Below are 15,576 nucleotides of genomic sequence, written 5' to 3' on the forward strand. Positions count from 1 at the left end.
AAGAAAAAGCAGAGCTAACGTTTTGGACCCTTCTTCAGAACCTTTCAGTTCTGCCAGACTTGTTGAGTTTTTACAGCAATTTCTGATTTGTTGTAGATGTGAAGATAACCATTTTCAGACAGAGCCATGAAGCTGTTGAGTTAATTTCTAATGTTTGTGTTTAAGGCTGAACCTTAAGGATTTGTGACATATGAATTGAGGTAACAGATGCACAAATTCGCAAATAAATGTTCACACATTTGGACTGAATGGCCTGCACATTTCTCTGCATTTTCATGAATTTTGAATTCAATAGTTACAATTCAAGTGAAAAACAAAAGTATTAAGACAGGTCACTATATTTTCGTAGAATTGTTGTAATGCACAAGGAGGCTATTCAGCATATCATGTCTGCACTGGAACTCTGAATGAACAGATTACTTTGTTCCATTCTCCTGCCTTCTCCTAATGACAGTGCACATTCTTCCTTTTTCAAGTAAAAGTCTAACTTCCGTCAATTGAACCTGCTTCCACACTCTCAGTGTATTACAGATCCTCAACCCTCACCCATTGTGCTATGTAACTTTAAGTGTCCATCTAGATGTATCTTAAATGTTTTGTGGATCCCCATCTCTACCACCCTTGTACGTAGTAAGTTCCACATTTTCACCACTCTCTGGGTGAAAAGAGTTTCCTCAAATTCCTTCCAAAGCTTCTGCTATTTAATTTAAAACTGTGCCCCCTTGTATTTGATCTTTTTATGAAGAGAAACATCTACCCTATCTACCCTTTCCATGCCCCATAGAAATTTGTACATCTGATTCACAACCCCGCCTCAGGCTTCTCTGCTGGTTGGTCAGTGCGTTGAGTACAGGAGTTGGGATGTCATGTTACGGCTGTAAAGAACATTGGTTCGGCCTCTTTTGGAATGTTGTATTCAATTCTTGTCTCCCTGCTATAGGAAAGATATTGTTAAACTTGAAAGGATGCAGAAAGAGTTTGCCAGGGATGGAGGGTTTGAGCTATAGGGAGAAGTTGAATAGGCTGAGGTTATTTTCCCTGGAGTGTCGGAGGCTGAGAGGTGGCCTTATAGAGCTTTATAAAATCATGAATAGCATGGATAGGGTGAATAGCCAAGTTCCTTTTCCCAGCGTAGGGAGTCCAAAACTGAAGGACATATGTTTAAGGTGAGAGGGGAGAGATTTAATGGGGCCTGAGGGGGTAACCTTTTCATACAGAGGATAGTGCATGTGTGGATTGAGCTGCCAGCGAAAGTAGTGAAGACTACTACAGTTACAACATTTAAAGGGCACCTCGATAGGAAGTGTTTAGAGAGCTATGGGACAAATGCTGGAAAATGGGATTAGATTAATTTAGGATATCTGGTCAGTATGGATGAGTTGGACCGAAAGGTCTGTTTCCATGCTATACAACTCTGACTCCATGCTGTAAGCAAAATATGATGTGGAAGTACTGATGTTGGACTGGGGTGGACAATGTTAGAAATTACACGACACCATGAATTGTCATTTGACAAGGGAGCATCAGTCTGAAAGCTTATGAATTCAAATAAACCTGTTGGACTAAAACCTGATGTTGTGTAACCCCTGACTAAGGAAAATATACAAGCCCATCCAGCCTCTCTTCATAGGTGAAAAATCTAACTTCCATTTATTAAACTGACAATAGCATTGCAATCTCATTAATGATTCAGGTACACTGTTAGAATATCTACAATGGTGAGGCTCCCCATCCAACAGAGGCTCTCCATCCATCTCATCAACTGTTGCTCATTTGCTTCTGGTCTACCATCCCACCACATGATATAGTGAATTCCACTGCAGTTGTGTTATAAGCCCTCATTATTGTGCAAGGTCAACTCATTTAGAACCACATTATCAGCCTCTTATTGCTTAATATAGAGTTTTCTTTGTTGATATGAAAATAGCAATATTATTTATTATGAATAAACATGGAAGTGGTTTAAGGTAGCCAAAAATATGTTTCCATAAGTTCATTAGAGATTTATTCATTAATATTTGTATGTGACAGCATCTCAAGACTCCAGTATACTTGGATTTGTTGAAACCGTTGTGAGTCAAGCAGTGTTCTTGGGATATTAAAGTCATGTAACAGCAAATGCCGCGAGTAGCATTCACAATATAGCTCTTACAACAGTGTTGCTGTACCTTTAAAATGCTTAAATTTGCTTAACATGCTTACAAAAGAAATTTTCTTCACAAATGAGTAAAGTTGATAAGATCATATTAGCTTGCAAAATATTGTGGAGGCCTTGGAGAAGATTTGTGATAGTAACAAACTAATTATATTAATTCAGACCTTCCAGAGCAGCCAACTTACAATTATCAAAGTATAGAATGCTTACAGTACTGAAGGGAATGATTCAGCTTTTTGAAACTATCCTAGCTCTCTGCTAGGTTCATGACTTCTCCCTTAGCCTTGAAAGTTATTTCTCTCTCTTCACTTGTTTATCCAGTAGCCTTTGGGAGCTATGATTGGACCTGTCCCTGTCAGTTTTTCAGGCTGTGCATCTCAGAGCTGCATTATTCTCATGTACAAATTAAGTTGTCTTCAACTTGAATCCTCTTGTTCTTGATTCTTTTGTCAATGGGAATGGTCTTTCCCCTCTACTTCTTCTAGATGTCTCATCACTTTCTCTTAAATTTCTCCTTAAAGTGAACAGCCCCAGTTTTGTCTGTTTATCCATGTAACACCTGGAACCATTCTTGTAAATCTTTCTGTCACTGCCAAGTTATATCATCCTTTCTCAAAGGATTTCCTTAAGTTAGATTCAGTGTTCCAATTAAGGCCAAGAAGTGTTTTAAAAAGGTTCATCATGACTTTTTTGTTGTTATACTCTGTGCCTCTTTCAATAAAACCCATGATTCAGCATAATGTTTTAACCACTTTCTCAATCTACCCTGCTTCTGTCAACAATGTATACATTTATCATTGGCAAAGGTCCCCTTCACATTCCTTGCTCTGATAAGAATAGTCCCAGGTTCTCATGTCTCCCTACATCACTGCAGTCATAGAGTCATACAGCACGGAAACAGACACTTCAGTTCAACCAGTCCATGCTGACCATAATCCCAAACTAAAGAAGTCCCACTTGCCTGTGTTTGGCCCATATCCCTTCAAACAATTCCTATTCATGTACTTATCTTTTAAATGTTGTAACTGTATCACATTCATCCCTTCCTCTGAAAGTTCATTCCACACATGATCCACTCTCTGTGCAAAAACAATTCCCCTCATGCCTGTTAAATATTTGTCCTCTTATCTTAAAAATATATCCCACCCTAGGAAAGAGACACATACCATTCCCCTTATCTGTAAGGTTACCCCTCAATCTCCTATGCACCAAGGCAAACAGTTCCAGCCCGTCCAGCATCTTCTTATAACTCAAAATTTCCATTCCCAGCAACAACTGGTAAATCTTTTCTGAACCCTCTCTAGTTTAATAATATCCTTGTTATAACAGGTTAACCAGAACTGGGCACAGTACTTCAGAAAAGGCCTCACAAACATTCTGTACAACCTCAACACAATATCCCAGCTCCTATATTCAACCATCTAATCAATGAAGGCAAGCGTGCTAAATGCCTTCTTAACCATCGTTTCTATATGAGACACAAACTTTAAAGAAATATAGAACTGATCTCCTAGGTCAGGTACCCAAGGCCCTACTTCTAATTGTTTAAGCCCTGTCCTTGTTTATTTCACCAAAATGGAATATCGAACATTTATCCAACTTAAATTCTATTTACTACGCCTCAATTCCTTGAAGCAATTGATCAAGATCTCTTTGTAATCTTGGATAAGCTTATTCAATGTCCACTATACCATCAATTTTGCTGTCATCTGCAAACTTACTAACTATGCCTCCAATATTCTCATCTAAATCATTTATAGAAATGACAAACAAAAGTGGATCCAGCACCAATCCCTGTGTAACATCACTGGTCACAAGTGTCCAGTCTGAAAAATAACCCTCCACCATTACTCTCTGTCTATTGTCATTAAGGCAATTTTGTATCCAGTTGGCAGGCTCACCATGAATTCTATGTGATCTATTTTTACTAATTAGTCAACCACGTGGAACCATGTCAAAGGCTTTAGTAAAATCCAATAAATAACGTCTCTGCTCTGCCCTCATCAATTTTCTTGGTTACCTCCTCAAAAACTCGATCCAGTTTGAGAGACTCAATTTCTCCCCCCAAAAACAATGCTGACTATCTCTGATCAGTCCTTGTCTCTTAAAAGTATATGAATCCTATCTTTCAGAATCACCACCGACAGGTAATGTACCACTGAAGTCAGACTCACAGGTCTATAGTTCCCATGCTTCCCCTTATATCCCTTCTTAAACAACGGTACAACATTGACCACTCTCCAGTCTTCCAGCACTTCTTTCATAATTATAGATGATAAAATTATTTTAGCAGTGGTGGACTCTCCCTCATTATGGGCATTTAAACGGGCATTGGATAGGCATATGGAGGATAATGGGCTAGTGTAGGTTAGGTGGGCTTGGATCGGCGCAACATTGAGGGCCAAAGGGCCTGTACTGCGCTGTATTTTTCTATGTTCTATATTTTCTATGTTCTAAGGGGCTCCACAATTTCCTCCCTAACTTCCCGCAGTGTCTTGGGATACACCAGATCAGGTTCCAGAGACTTATCCACCTTTATACTTTCTAAGACCTCCAACAATTCCTCTTATGTAATGTGAATATATCAATATTTATTTCCTTGAGTTCTCTAGCCTCTGTTTCCTTCTCCACAGTAAAAACTGATGTGAAATTTTCATCTAACATCTCTGTCAACTACTGAGGTTCAACATAAAGATGACCTCTTTGATCTTTAAGGGGCCTACTCTCTCTCTTGTTGCTCTCTTGCTCTTAATATACTTATAGAATCACTTTGGATTATCCTTAACTTTATTTGCCAAAGGTATCTTACATCCACTCTTTGCCTTCCTGATCTCCTTCTTAAGAATACCTCTGCACTCTTTATAATGTTGAAGGTTCATTTGAACCCAGTTGTCTGTACCTAACATATGATCCTTTTTTATCCTTGAGTAGAATCTCAGTATCGTTGTTCATGCATTGTTCTCTAATCCTACCAGTCTTACTTTTCATTCTAACAGAAACATAATGAATCTGAACTCTCACTGTCTCACTTTTGAAGGCCTACCACTGATCGGACTTCTTTTTACCTGCAAACAGTCTACTCTCATCAACTTTTGAAAGTTCTTGTCCCATTAAAATTTACCTTACTGCAATTGAAAACTTCAATTTTTATGGAAAGCTTATTCTTTTCCATAACTATTTTAAAACAATTAGAATTATGGTCACTAGACCCAAAGTGTTCCCCTTTGGCAGTCACTTGCTCTGTCTTATTACTCAAGAGAAGGTCAAGTTTTGCTCCTTGGAAATTTAAATATTGATAAAGAAAAATTCTTGAACACATTTAACAATCTCTTCATCGTCCAAACATTTAACACTATGGTAGTCCTAGTCAATATTTTGAAAATTAAAATAACTTACTATTAGAATTGTATTATTCTTGCGTATATTTGAAATCCCTCCCCATATTTGTTCCTCAAATTTCCCTCTGGCTATTGGTGGGGGAAAGGTGGTGTCTATAGTACAAGGTGATCATAAGGTAATCATAAAGGCGATCGTTCTTCCTTATTTCTAATTTTAACCTATATATTTTCACTGGATAATTTTTCAGAAACATTATCTCTAGTTACAACTGTAAGGTTTTCCTTAATCAAAAATGCCACTCTCCCTTCTCTTTTGCCTCTCTTTCTACCTTTAGTACAGTATCTGAAACCTGAAACATTGAGCTGAGTCCATCGCTCAGCCAAGTTTTGGAAATACAATGATGTCCCAATTCTATGTTTCCAAACATGTTCTGAGTTCATAAGCTTCACCTGTTAGACCCCTTACATGGAAATAAATCCATTTGATGCTTCAGAGTTACTTCTTTCTCTGACTTGCTGTTGTCTGTTTTTTGCTAACTTGTTCTTTTCAGATTCACAATCATCTTCGTCTTTCTTTCTATTTACTCTACTACTTAAGATCTCTCCACACCTCTCTTTAATAGTTTAGTCTCCTTTATTAGAATTAGCAAATCTTCTCATGAGGATATTGGTCCCTTTCCAGTACAGGTGAAACTTATCCTTTTTAAATGGGTCTTTTCTGACCCAGAAGAATTCTCAATGATCCAAGAACCTGAATCCCTGAACATTACAACTTCTCTTCAGCCATTGATTTATCTTTTTTATTCATTCCTTCATTCATATTTGGCACCAGGAATAAACCAGAGATTATTACCTTGGAGGTTCTGTTTTTTAATCTTCTACCTCTTATACTTACTCTGTAAAGCCTTGATCTTTTTTCTAACTATGTCATTCCTACCAATGTGTACAATAACTTTCAGTTTCTCACTCTCCCTTTTAACAATATGCTTCAAATGTTTTGAGATGTCCTTAATCCTGGCACCAGGAAAGCAACATGCCATCCAAGATTCATACTCATTTCCACAGAATGTCTTGTCTGTACCTTTGACAAGAGTATCCCCCATAACAATTATTCTTCTAAATTTTGTCAAACCCCACCTAACATAAGCACGGTGGCACAGTGGTTAGCACTGCTGCCTCACAGAGCCAGAGACCTGGGTTCAATTCCCGCCTCAGGCGACTGACTGTGTGGGGTTTGCACGTTCTCCCCGTGTCTGCGTGGGTTTACTGCGGGTGCTCCGGTTTCCTCCCACAGTCCAAAAGATGTGCAGGGTCAGGTGAATTGGCCATGCTAAATTGCCCGTAGTGTTAGGTAAGGGGTAAATGTAGGGGTATGGGTGGGTTTCGCTTCGGCGGGTCGGTGTGGACTTGTTGGGCCGAAGGGCCTGTTTCCACACTGTAATGTAATGTAATCTAATCTAATCTAATAAGATTCATTCTTAGTGCCCAAGATCTGACTGCCTCTTCTACTTTCCTCTGAGAGACTCTCCTCTTCAACATTACACAAAACCGAATATCTGTTCAAACATACAAATCTTAAATAAAAACAACCACTTTAGCTGAACAATCGAATTAAAAAAAAACTCCTCTTCAAATGGTCCAGCAGACAGCTCTTAACCTTTTGATACAAAAAGAATCTCACTCCGGATCTGTCAACATGTAGGTCTTTACAAAAGTTCCATAAACACAACTCGGTTTTAAAAAAAACTTTCTTCTGCAATTTAAAAAAAAATCTCTTTTGCGATATTGAAAAAAATCTCTCCTTCTACACCTATAATTTTAGAGAAAAAGAAAACAAGCCATCCACATGTAGGCATCTCCAAAAGCTCTGTTAACACTACTCGGTTTTAAAAAATATCACATGCTCTTTTTGGGCTTTTTGGGTTTTTTTTTGTGTTTTTCACGATAAACAAACCAAGCATAAGTTAAATTAAAAACATTGTACAAATGAAATCTAATAACTGTAAGAAATCGAGAAATAAGATATGTGTGGACCTTTTCAAAAATTCCATTAACGCAACTCCGTTTGAAAAAACAAATGTTGTTTTGTGTTTTTGACTATAAAAGAATCAAAGATGAATCAAAATAAAATCTTATACTACTGAAATGTAATAAATGTAAGAAATCTAAAAGTATTTCTAGAAATAGGTTGGCAATCTCAGGAGCAGCTGCAAGATCTATGCTACTCTCAGTCAACTATTTTAGATCTCATATGAGTCCCTCATACCTGCTCTCATTGTAGCATTTTGTTGATGTTGTGTCAAAAGGTTTCACTCTAACTTTCCCCTTCACTGAATGTCCATAACTTATCACAGTTTTTGGACTGAATTCAAATAAACCAAAATTATAGAGAGTAGATATTTTGCAAAATGTGAACACAGAGCTTACTGCACCGAATGCATATCACTGATTATAATGGTCTATTACATGATCACATGAAGTGCTAGGCCAGTGAAATTGCCTAGTTTCCAATTCATCTTTATTCAAAGCTCAACACATAACCTATGAGCATTCTGGTATTGAAATTCTCTTCTCTGTGGTAAGCCATCCTTTCTTTGCTTCATTCTGAAGATTGGAAACCAAAATGAGACCTGTAGAAGTGACAAAGTCCAAATGTGAAACATAAAATATTTGCTTCTATTCAATGTTCTTTTTCAAAAATCCAAATAATCTACCAAATCTCCATTCTCTTTAGACATTCTACTGTACACTTGGAAGGGCAGAAGGGTCAGGAAGTGCCACATTAAAGCTCTATTCCAACCTTCTGGGGAATTCCACATCATTCCTTGGAAGCGGAGCCACTAATAAATGGTAATTGATGTAAAAGAGAATAAACTGAGGGCTCCAGGTATCCATGATTTGAGTTCTTCCTCTTCTAAGCTTCTACTGTTTGTAGCATCATCAATCTTAGCTGTACCAGTCTGACTATCATATGTGAAGTCTGTACACAGGGAATACTAAGAACTATGCTGGGCAATGCTAAGGACCTTCTATATGAAGGGAGAGAGGGGTGAGTGCCATCTTAAGTCAGGTGGATGCCTCAGTCATTTGGTTTCCATGTAACTACAAGATCATTAAACCTGTTAATGATTTGATTCTCATTACCTATTTCTAACTCTTTCTCCAACTGCTTATATATTGACTATTTATCACTTTCTATCTTTCGATATTCCACACTTGTCCAGCATTCAGTCCTGAATAAAACACAACCACTGGGGAAAATTAAATTTATTCTTGATAGTTTGTTGTAGATTAGATTACTTACAGTGTGGAAACAGGCCCTTTGGCCCAACAAGTCCACACTGACCTGCTGAAGCGCAACCCACCCATACCCCTAACACGACGGGCAATTTAGCATGGCCAATTCATCTGACCTACACATCTTTGGACTGTGGGAGGAAACCGGAGCACCGCACAGACACGGGGAGAATGTGCAAACTCCACGCAGTCAGTTGCCTGAGGCGGGAATTGAACCCGGGTCTCTAGCGCTGTGAGGCAGCAGAGCCAACCACTGTGCCACTGTGCCGCCCAATGTAATGTAAATGTAAACAATTCTCAGCGTTCAAATCTTTCTGAGTTCTAGTACTGACTTCTGAGGGTATCTAGCTGTACACATCATGGTCTGCTGCTGGACTATGCAGAGTGAGAAAGACTCTGTGCATGCCAGAGTGAACGAGCATAGGAATAGAAGCAGAGATGTCTCCAGTTTTGCCTGAGATATATCTGAAGATTTCATCAGGTGAAGGGGAAAGAAAGCAATGAACTAGAAACCAGGGATTGTAACTAGAAAGGAGGCAGAAACTGAAGGTAAAGGAATGATGTTTGCAGTGGGGTTATTGAAGATAATGACTTCAATTTGCTCAATGATTATTATTTGGCAGATGCAAATCCTTGAATGCAATACAAATCCGAAATAAGAGTCATGCGATGACCATGAAACTGTTATTGATTGTTGGAAAAACTGATCCGGTTTACTTCTGTCCTTTAAGGAAAAAAAATCTGTTGTCCTTACCTGGTCTAGCCTACCTGTGATTCCAGAACCAAAACAATGACTCTTCACTGTCCCCTGGGCTATTAGAGATGGACTACAAATGCTGGCCCAGCTAGTGATGCACATATTCCATAAGACCATAAGAAACAGGAATAAGAGTAAGTTGTTCACCCCTTGAACATATTCCTTCATTCAGGAGGATCATGGCTGATCTGACATTCCTCACATCTACTTTCCTGCAATATTCAATTCCCCTGCTTATCAAGAACCTATCTATCTTAGCCTTAAAAATACACAAGACTCTGCTATCCACCCTCATTTTTTGCTGTCCTTCCTGTAGCTCTCCATGACAAGGAGTTCCAAAGACTCAAAACCATTGGGAGAAGAGATTCTTCTCATCTCAGTCTTAAATTGGCACTTCTTTAGTCTGAGACAATGCCTTTTGATCTTATACTCTTTCACGATGAGAAACATTCTCTCAGTAGTTATGTTGTCAAGCCCCTTAAGTATCTTTTATGTGCCGTTGAGATCACTTCTCATTCTTCTAAAGCTGGCGAGTAGGCCAACTTGTTCAACCATTGACCATAAGACAATCCCTCCATAACATGATCAGCTTAGTGAGCCTTCTCTGAACTGTCTCAAGTGAAAATAATATCTTTCCTGAAATAAGGGGACCAAAACTGTTCACAGTACTCCAGATATGCTCTCACCAGCAACTTGTACAATTGCATTCAGACCTGCCTAATCTTATACTCCAAACCCAAAGAAATAAGGATTAATAGTTCAGTTCCTGATGAAGGGCTCTTGCCCAAAACATCGATTTTCCTCCTCCTTGGAAGCTGCCTGACATGCTGTGCTTTTCCAGCACCACTCTAATCTTAACAGTACATAAGCCTTCCGCTGCATCTATGTGCTGGCATTCTATGTTTCATGCACAAAAACACTCAAGATTGTTTGTGTTGCATCTATATTGAATCCCATGAATTAATAAAAAGAAGTCTAGCAACAGACTCCTCATTTGTTGAGTAGCTCTCCCAATGTTTAATTGGTTCTCCTAGAACTGGATGTTGGCAAGGTCTGATAGCAAAGAGGTGATGAAGGAGTCAAGAAAGAAGCTGAAAAGATAGAACTAGGACTCAATATGACTATTAACATTATTAAGGTTAACATTGACTAGAAATTCAGCAAGACTTGCCTGATAAACACAATGGTTACAAGAGCAGGTCAGAGGCTAGGAATACTGTGACAAATAACTCACCACCTAACTCCCCAATGCCCATCCACCATCTGCAAAACACAAGTCAGAAGTGTGATAGAATACTCCCCATTTGACTAGATGGGTGCAGCTCCAACAAAACTCAAGAAATTTGGCAGCAGCCAGAACAAAGCACCCTAGCTTGATTGACACCACATCCATAAATATTCACTCTCTCCACCATCAATGCTCAGTAGCAGCAGTGTGTGTTATCTACAACATGCACTGCAGAAATTCACCAAAGATCCTGAGACAGGAACTTCCAAACCTATGACCACATCCATATCGGACAAGAGCATGCACATACATGGGCAAACCACCACCTGCAGGTTTCCCTCCAAACCACTCACCATCCTGACTTGGAAATATATATCTGTTCCTTCACTGTCCCTGGTTCAAAATCCTGGTATTTCCTCCCTGAGGGCATTGTGGGGCAACCTAAAACATATAGACTGCAACAGTTCAAGAAAGCAGCTCACCACCATCTTTTCAAGTGTGCCTAAGGACAGGCATTAAACACTGGTCAACCAGCAATGCCCACATCCCACGAATGAATTAAAATAAGTACCTAGCTCTACCTGACTTCTATCTGGCAACACCTTCCCTGTCGCTGAATAACCAGACTGTGTATCTGACATCCAGTACTAAACAAGCGAAATTTACTTTAAGCAAATGTTGGGAAGATCAATTGCATTGGCCCAGATTTTCCCATCAATAGGTACTTGAAGACTAAATGTACCTGACTAATACTTCACAACAGTCCAATTGTGGTAACTGCCCATGAAGTTTAAACGTCCAATGGACAGGTACACAGCATCCAGAAACCTCCAAAACAAGTCTCGAGAGTCAAAGACTGTAGAGCATTCTGACTGATTTAACTGCATAATTACTCAGGGAAAATTAGAGGCTTAACTTGGTCTAACTGTAAAACTGACACCCACCTCCTGACTCACTATTGATACACCCACCATAATCACTCTAATTGGCCAGCTGCTCTTGAGGTAGGACCACTTGTTATTAGGCTGTGGAAATCCACCTCCAGCCTGTTAATAGCCGATTGATCATAATTTAATTGTGGGGCTGTCGCTCTTCCCCTGCATGGGTTCTTCTTCACATTGTCGCCAGGCAACCCATATAATTCAGCTCTTGGTCTCAATTGTTAACCTCTGGGAATGTTTTGGGATAGTTTCCTACATTTAGGAGTAATGGAAATGAATGTCATTGGTCCTGTTGTCAGCTGGTGATGTGGGAGGGATAAGGTATTGAATGTTCTATCATTTACTACAGGACTTTTGGACTGTGAAGGTAACAACCAGCTAATATTGACTCTCCCTGTAGTGTTTTAGAAGTGACTTCAGGTTCATCTATAGATGCTGAAGGATGACGTTGTTATCTGTTAGAGGTGGGTTCCATATTCAAATACCATGATCATACAGATCCATAAATGAAATCACAGCACTCTATATTTTTTTTTGATAATGTTAAACAAGCAATATTGAATTAATAACACTCTCCCTAATGACCTTAATAGGAAAGAAGTTTTTGGAAAGGAGAGAAATTCGGGAAAGGAGTTCAGATAATATTTAGCAGAGCTCTCTATATAACTGATGTCAAATTATATTCAAGTTTATATTATGGATGTTGCTTTCAAGTAATCCTGTAAAAAGCTTATATTAAAATATATTATAATAACTTTCTTACCTTATCATCTGTGAAGTTTTGAGGTTCATTTGTTTTCATTAATGTGACCAAGGCTCTTTTCCGTAGTATTTTTTCATGTAGAAACTCTATTCGTCTCTTTTCTGTCTCATCGTAAAATGATGACAAAACCAATACTTTCAATATTGTAAATTTTGCAGAGAATAAAGTGAGTACAAGTAAGACAGCAATTATTGCAACAAGTGGGGGCCATATCTTGCTTATTGTCAGAGTTGGTTGAGGGATGCAGTCGTCTTTGGACAAATGAGTTTCATACGAGAATTTTCCTCCGGATTCATGCCGACTTACTGGAATGTTGATAATCTTGATTTCTTCCTGCAGGGATGTTAGATGATTAAGTAAACAACCAGCATCTCAGCTCAATATGAACATGCAAACCAATGCATCAATAAGGAACTTTATGCAGGTTTTCAGATTATCTATCATTTTAGCGATGTCTCAACAATTATATCCATAAACTATGGATATGTAAGTGCTACAGAAACTTGTTTCATGGGCTAAACAAAGTTGTTATCAAATGGGCAACAGCAAAGGGCATTGGATGTTGTGGGACTGACTTCTGTAAATTCAGATGTGTGTATATGTACCTGTATAATTGCATGAAGTGTGTTTGGCTATTTGGTTAATAGATTGTTAACTAAGAAGTTTTGATCTGTAGAGTAAAAATAGACAAATGCATGTCTGTGCAGGTGTGTGTCAGCATATTATATGCACAGACATGCATTTGTCCACTTTTACTCTACAGATCAAAATTTATTAGTTAAAAATCTATTAACCAAACAGCCAAACACCCTTCATGCAATTGTACACACATGTGAAATATATCTGTATTTATGTGCTTGCGTTTGCCTGTCTACCTGTGTGTGTATATATATATGAATATAACTGTCTGTCTATGTATGCGATTCTGCAGTTATCATTGAAAAGTATGGTGTGTAATGGCATTCAGCCCAACAGTGGGCATGATGAAGGTTATTACTATCAAGAGTCCAAGGGAACGGTCATCTGTTTAAGGTCATTGGGATGGGATCTATAAAAACATTCCAATGAAAGGGAATTGAGCAAGGGACGCTCAATTATTCCATACAAGACGCAACTTATGTTTGGAGGCAGAGGATGTGGGTAAAGTCCTAACAGAATATTTTGCATCAGTATTCATCCAGGAGAAGGATGTGGAGGATAGTGAGATTTGTGTGGAGAATACAAAAATGCTGGATATTTTGAGATCAAGAAAGAAGTGGTGTTGGATCTTTTGAAGAGCATTAAGGTGGATAAGTCCTCAGGGTCTAAAGGTATCCAACCCAGGTTACTGGGAAAGGCAAGTGAGGAGATTGCTGGGGCTTTGACCAAGATCTTTGTTTCTTTGCTAACCATTAGAAAGGTACCAGAGGACTGGCGAGTAGACAATGTTGTTCCTCTGTTCAAGAATGGAAATAGGATAATCCAGGAAACTATAGATCAGTGAGTCTCACATCAGTGGTTGGGAAACTACTGGAGAGAATTCCTCGGGATAGGATTTGTGCATATTTGGAAAAACATGGCCTAATTAGGGACAGTTAGCATGGCTTTGTGCAGGGCTTATGGAAGAAGGGCTTATGCCTGAAACGTCGATTCTCCTGTTCCTTGGATGCTGCCTGACCTGCTGCGCTTTTCCAGCAACACATTTTCAGCTTTGTGCAGGGCAGGTCATGTTTTATTAATTTGATTGAATTTTTGAGGAGATAATGAAGGTGATGAGGGTAGACAAGTAGATATTGTTTACATAGATTTTAGTAAAGCTTTCGACAAGGTCCCTCATCATAGGCTCATCTAGAAGATTAAGATGCATGGGATCCATGATTTCTTGGCTGCATGACCTGCCCATAGGGGAGAGAGGGTAGTGGATGAAGGGTGTTTTTCTAGCTGGAGGTCCATGACTGGTGGCATTCCATAGGGATCCAGACTGGAATCTCTGCTGTTTGTGATATGTATACGTTACTGAAATGGAGATGGATGGGCTAGTGAGTATGCAGATGATACAAAGATTGCTGGAGTCATGAATAGTGTAGAAGGTTGTCAAAGGATACAGTGGGATATCAATCAGTTGCAGATATGGGCAGAGAAATGGCAGATGGAATTTAATCCTTGTGAGCATAAGATGCTGCACTTTGGGAAATCAAATGCTAAAGAAAAGTTACTGGCAGGGCGTTGGACAGCATTGATGTATAGAGGGATCTTGTATAGCACATCCATAGCACCCTGAAAGTGGCCAAGCAAGTAGATAGAGTGGTATAGAAGCCATATTGAGTACAAGAATCAGAATGTTATGTAACAGCTTTATAAGACTTTGATTAGGCCACATTTAAAGTATTGCATTCTATTCTGGTCGCCACATTACAGGAAGGATGTAGAAACTTTGGAGAGAGTGCAGACAATATTACCAGGATGCTGTCTGGATTAGAATGTATGAACTGTAAGGAGAGGCTACTAAAACCTGGGCTGTTTCCTCTTGAGCGGCAGAGGCTTAGGGGACACTTGATTGATGTCTGTAAAATTATGAGATGCCAAGTTAGGCTTGACAGTCAGAATCTTTTTTCCAGAGTTGAAATGTCTCATACCATGGGGCATGTATTTAAGGTGAGAAGGGATAAGTTCAAAGGAGATGTGAGGGGCAGGTTTTTTTACACAGAGAGTGGAAGGAACCTGGAATGCACTGCCAGGGTGGTGGTTGAGGCAGAAACGATAAGGGTATTTAAGGGACTTTTAAATAAACATATGAATATGAATGGAAGGATATGGACCCAAGGCCAGGCAGAAGGGATTATTTTCCTTTGCTGTCAAGTTACGCACAATATCATGGGCTGAAGCACCAGTTCCTGTGCTATACTGTTCTATGTTCTATAATCTATTTGGAGAACCACTTTTATTGCTTATCTTTCTCCTCTGTGCCCTCCTGAAGAATCCTGTATAGTATTCTCCATGTCCTTTTCTGGCCAGTCTGCTGCAATCTTCAAATTTTCTTGACAGGCTTGTCATTACTTGGATCTCACATCTTGAGTTTGTGACAATGCTGCCCATTTAACAAGGTTATTTTGTCCTT

The 15,576-nt window shown here is 39.1% G+C and overlaps 1 protein-coding gene across 1 annotated transcript in view; it reads right to left on the bottom strand.

Annotated features, from left to right (window-relative positions):
* Positions 1 to 6,896: 6,896 nt before the first annotated feature.
* The window catches only part of LOC122549120 (dendritic cell-specific transmembrane protein-like), a 44,924-nt gene continuing 36,244 nt past the window's right edge, over positions 6,897 to 15,576 (bottom strand). Inside the window, exons 3-4 of the mRNA XM_043688420.1 lie at positions 12,480 to 12,812; positions 6,897 to 8,123 (exon numbers count right to left, since the gene is read on the bottom strand). Coding sequence (XP_043544355.1) covers positions 8,016 to 8,123; positions 12,480 to 12,812 — 441 coding nt within the window. The 3' untranslated portion in view covers positions 6,897 to 8,015. The remainder of the gene's footprint in view (positions 8,124 to 12,479; positions 12,813 to 15,576) is intronic.

The sequence above is a fragment of the Chiloscyllium plagiosum genome, chromosome 4 (assembly GCF_004010195.1).
Source record: "Chiloscyllium plagiosum isolate BGI_BamShark_2017 chromosome 4, ASM401019v2, whole genome shotgun sequence".
NCBI lineage: Eukaryota > Metazoa > Chordata > Chondrichthyes > Orectolobiformes > Hemiscylliidae > Chiloscyllium > Chiloscyllium plagiosum.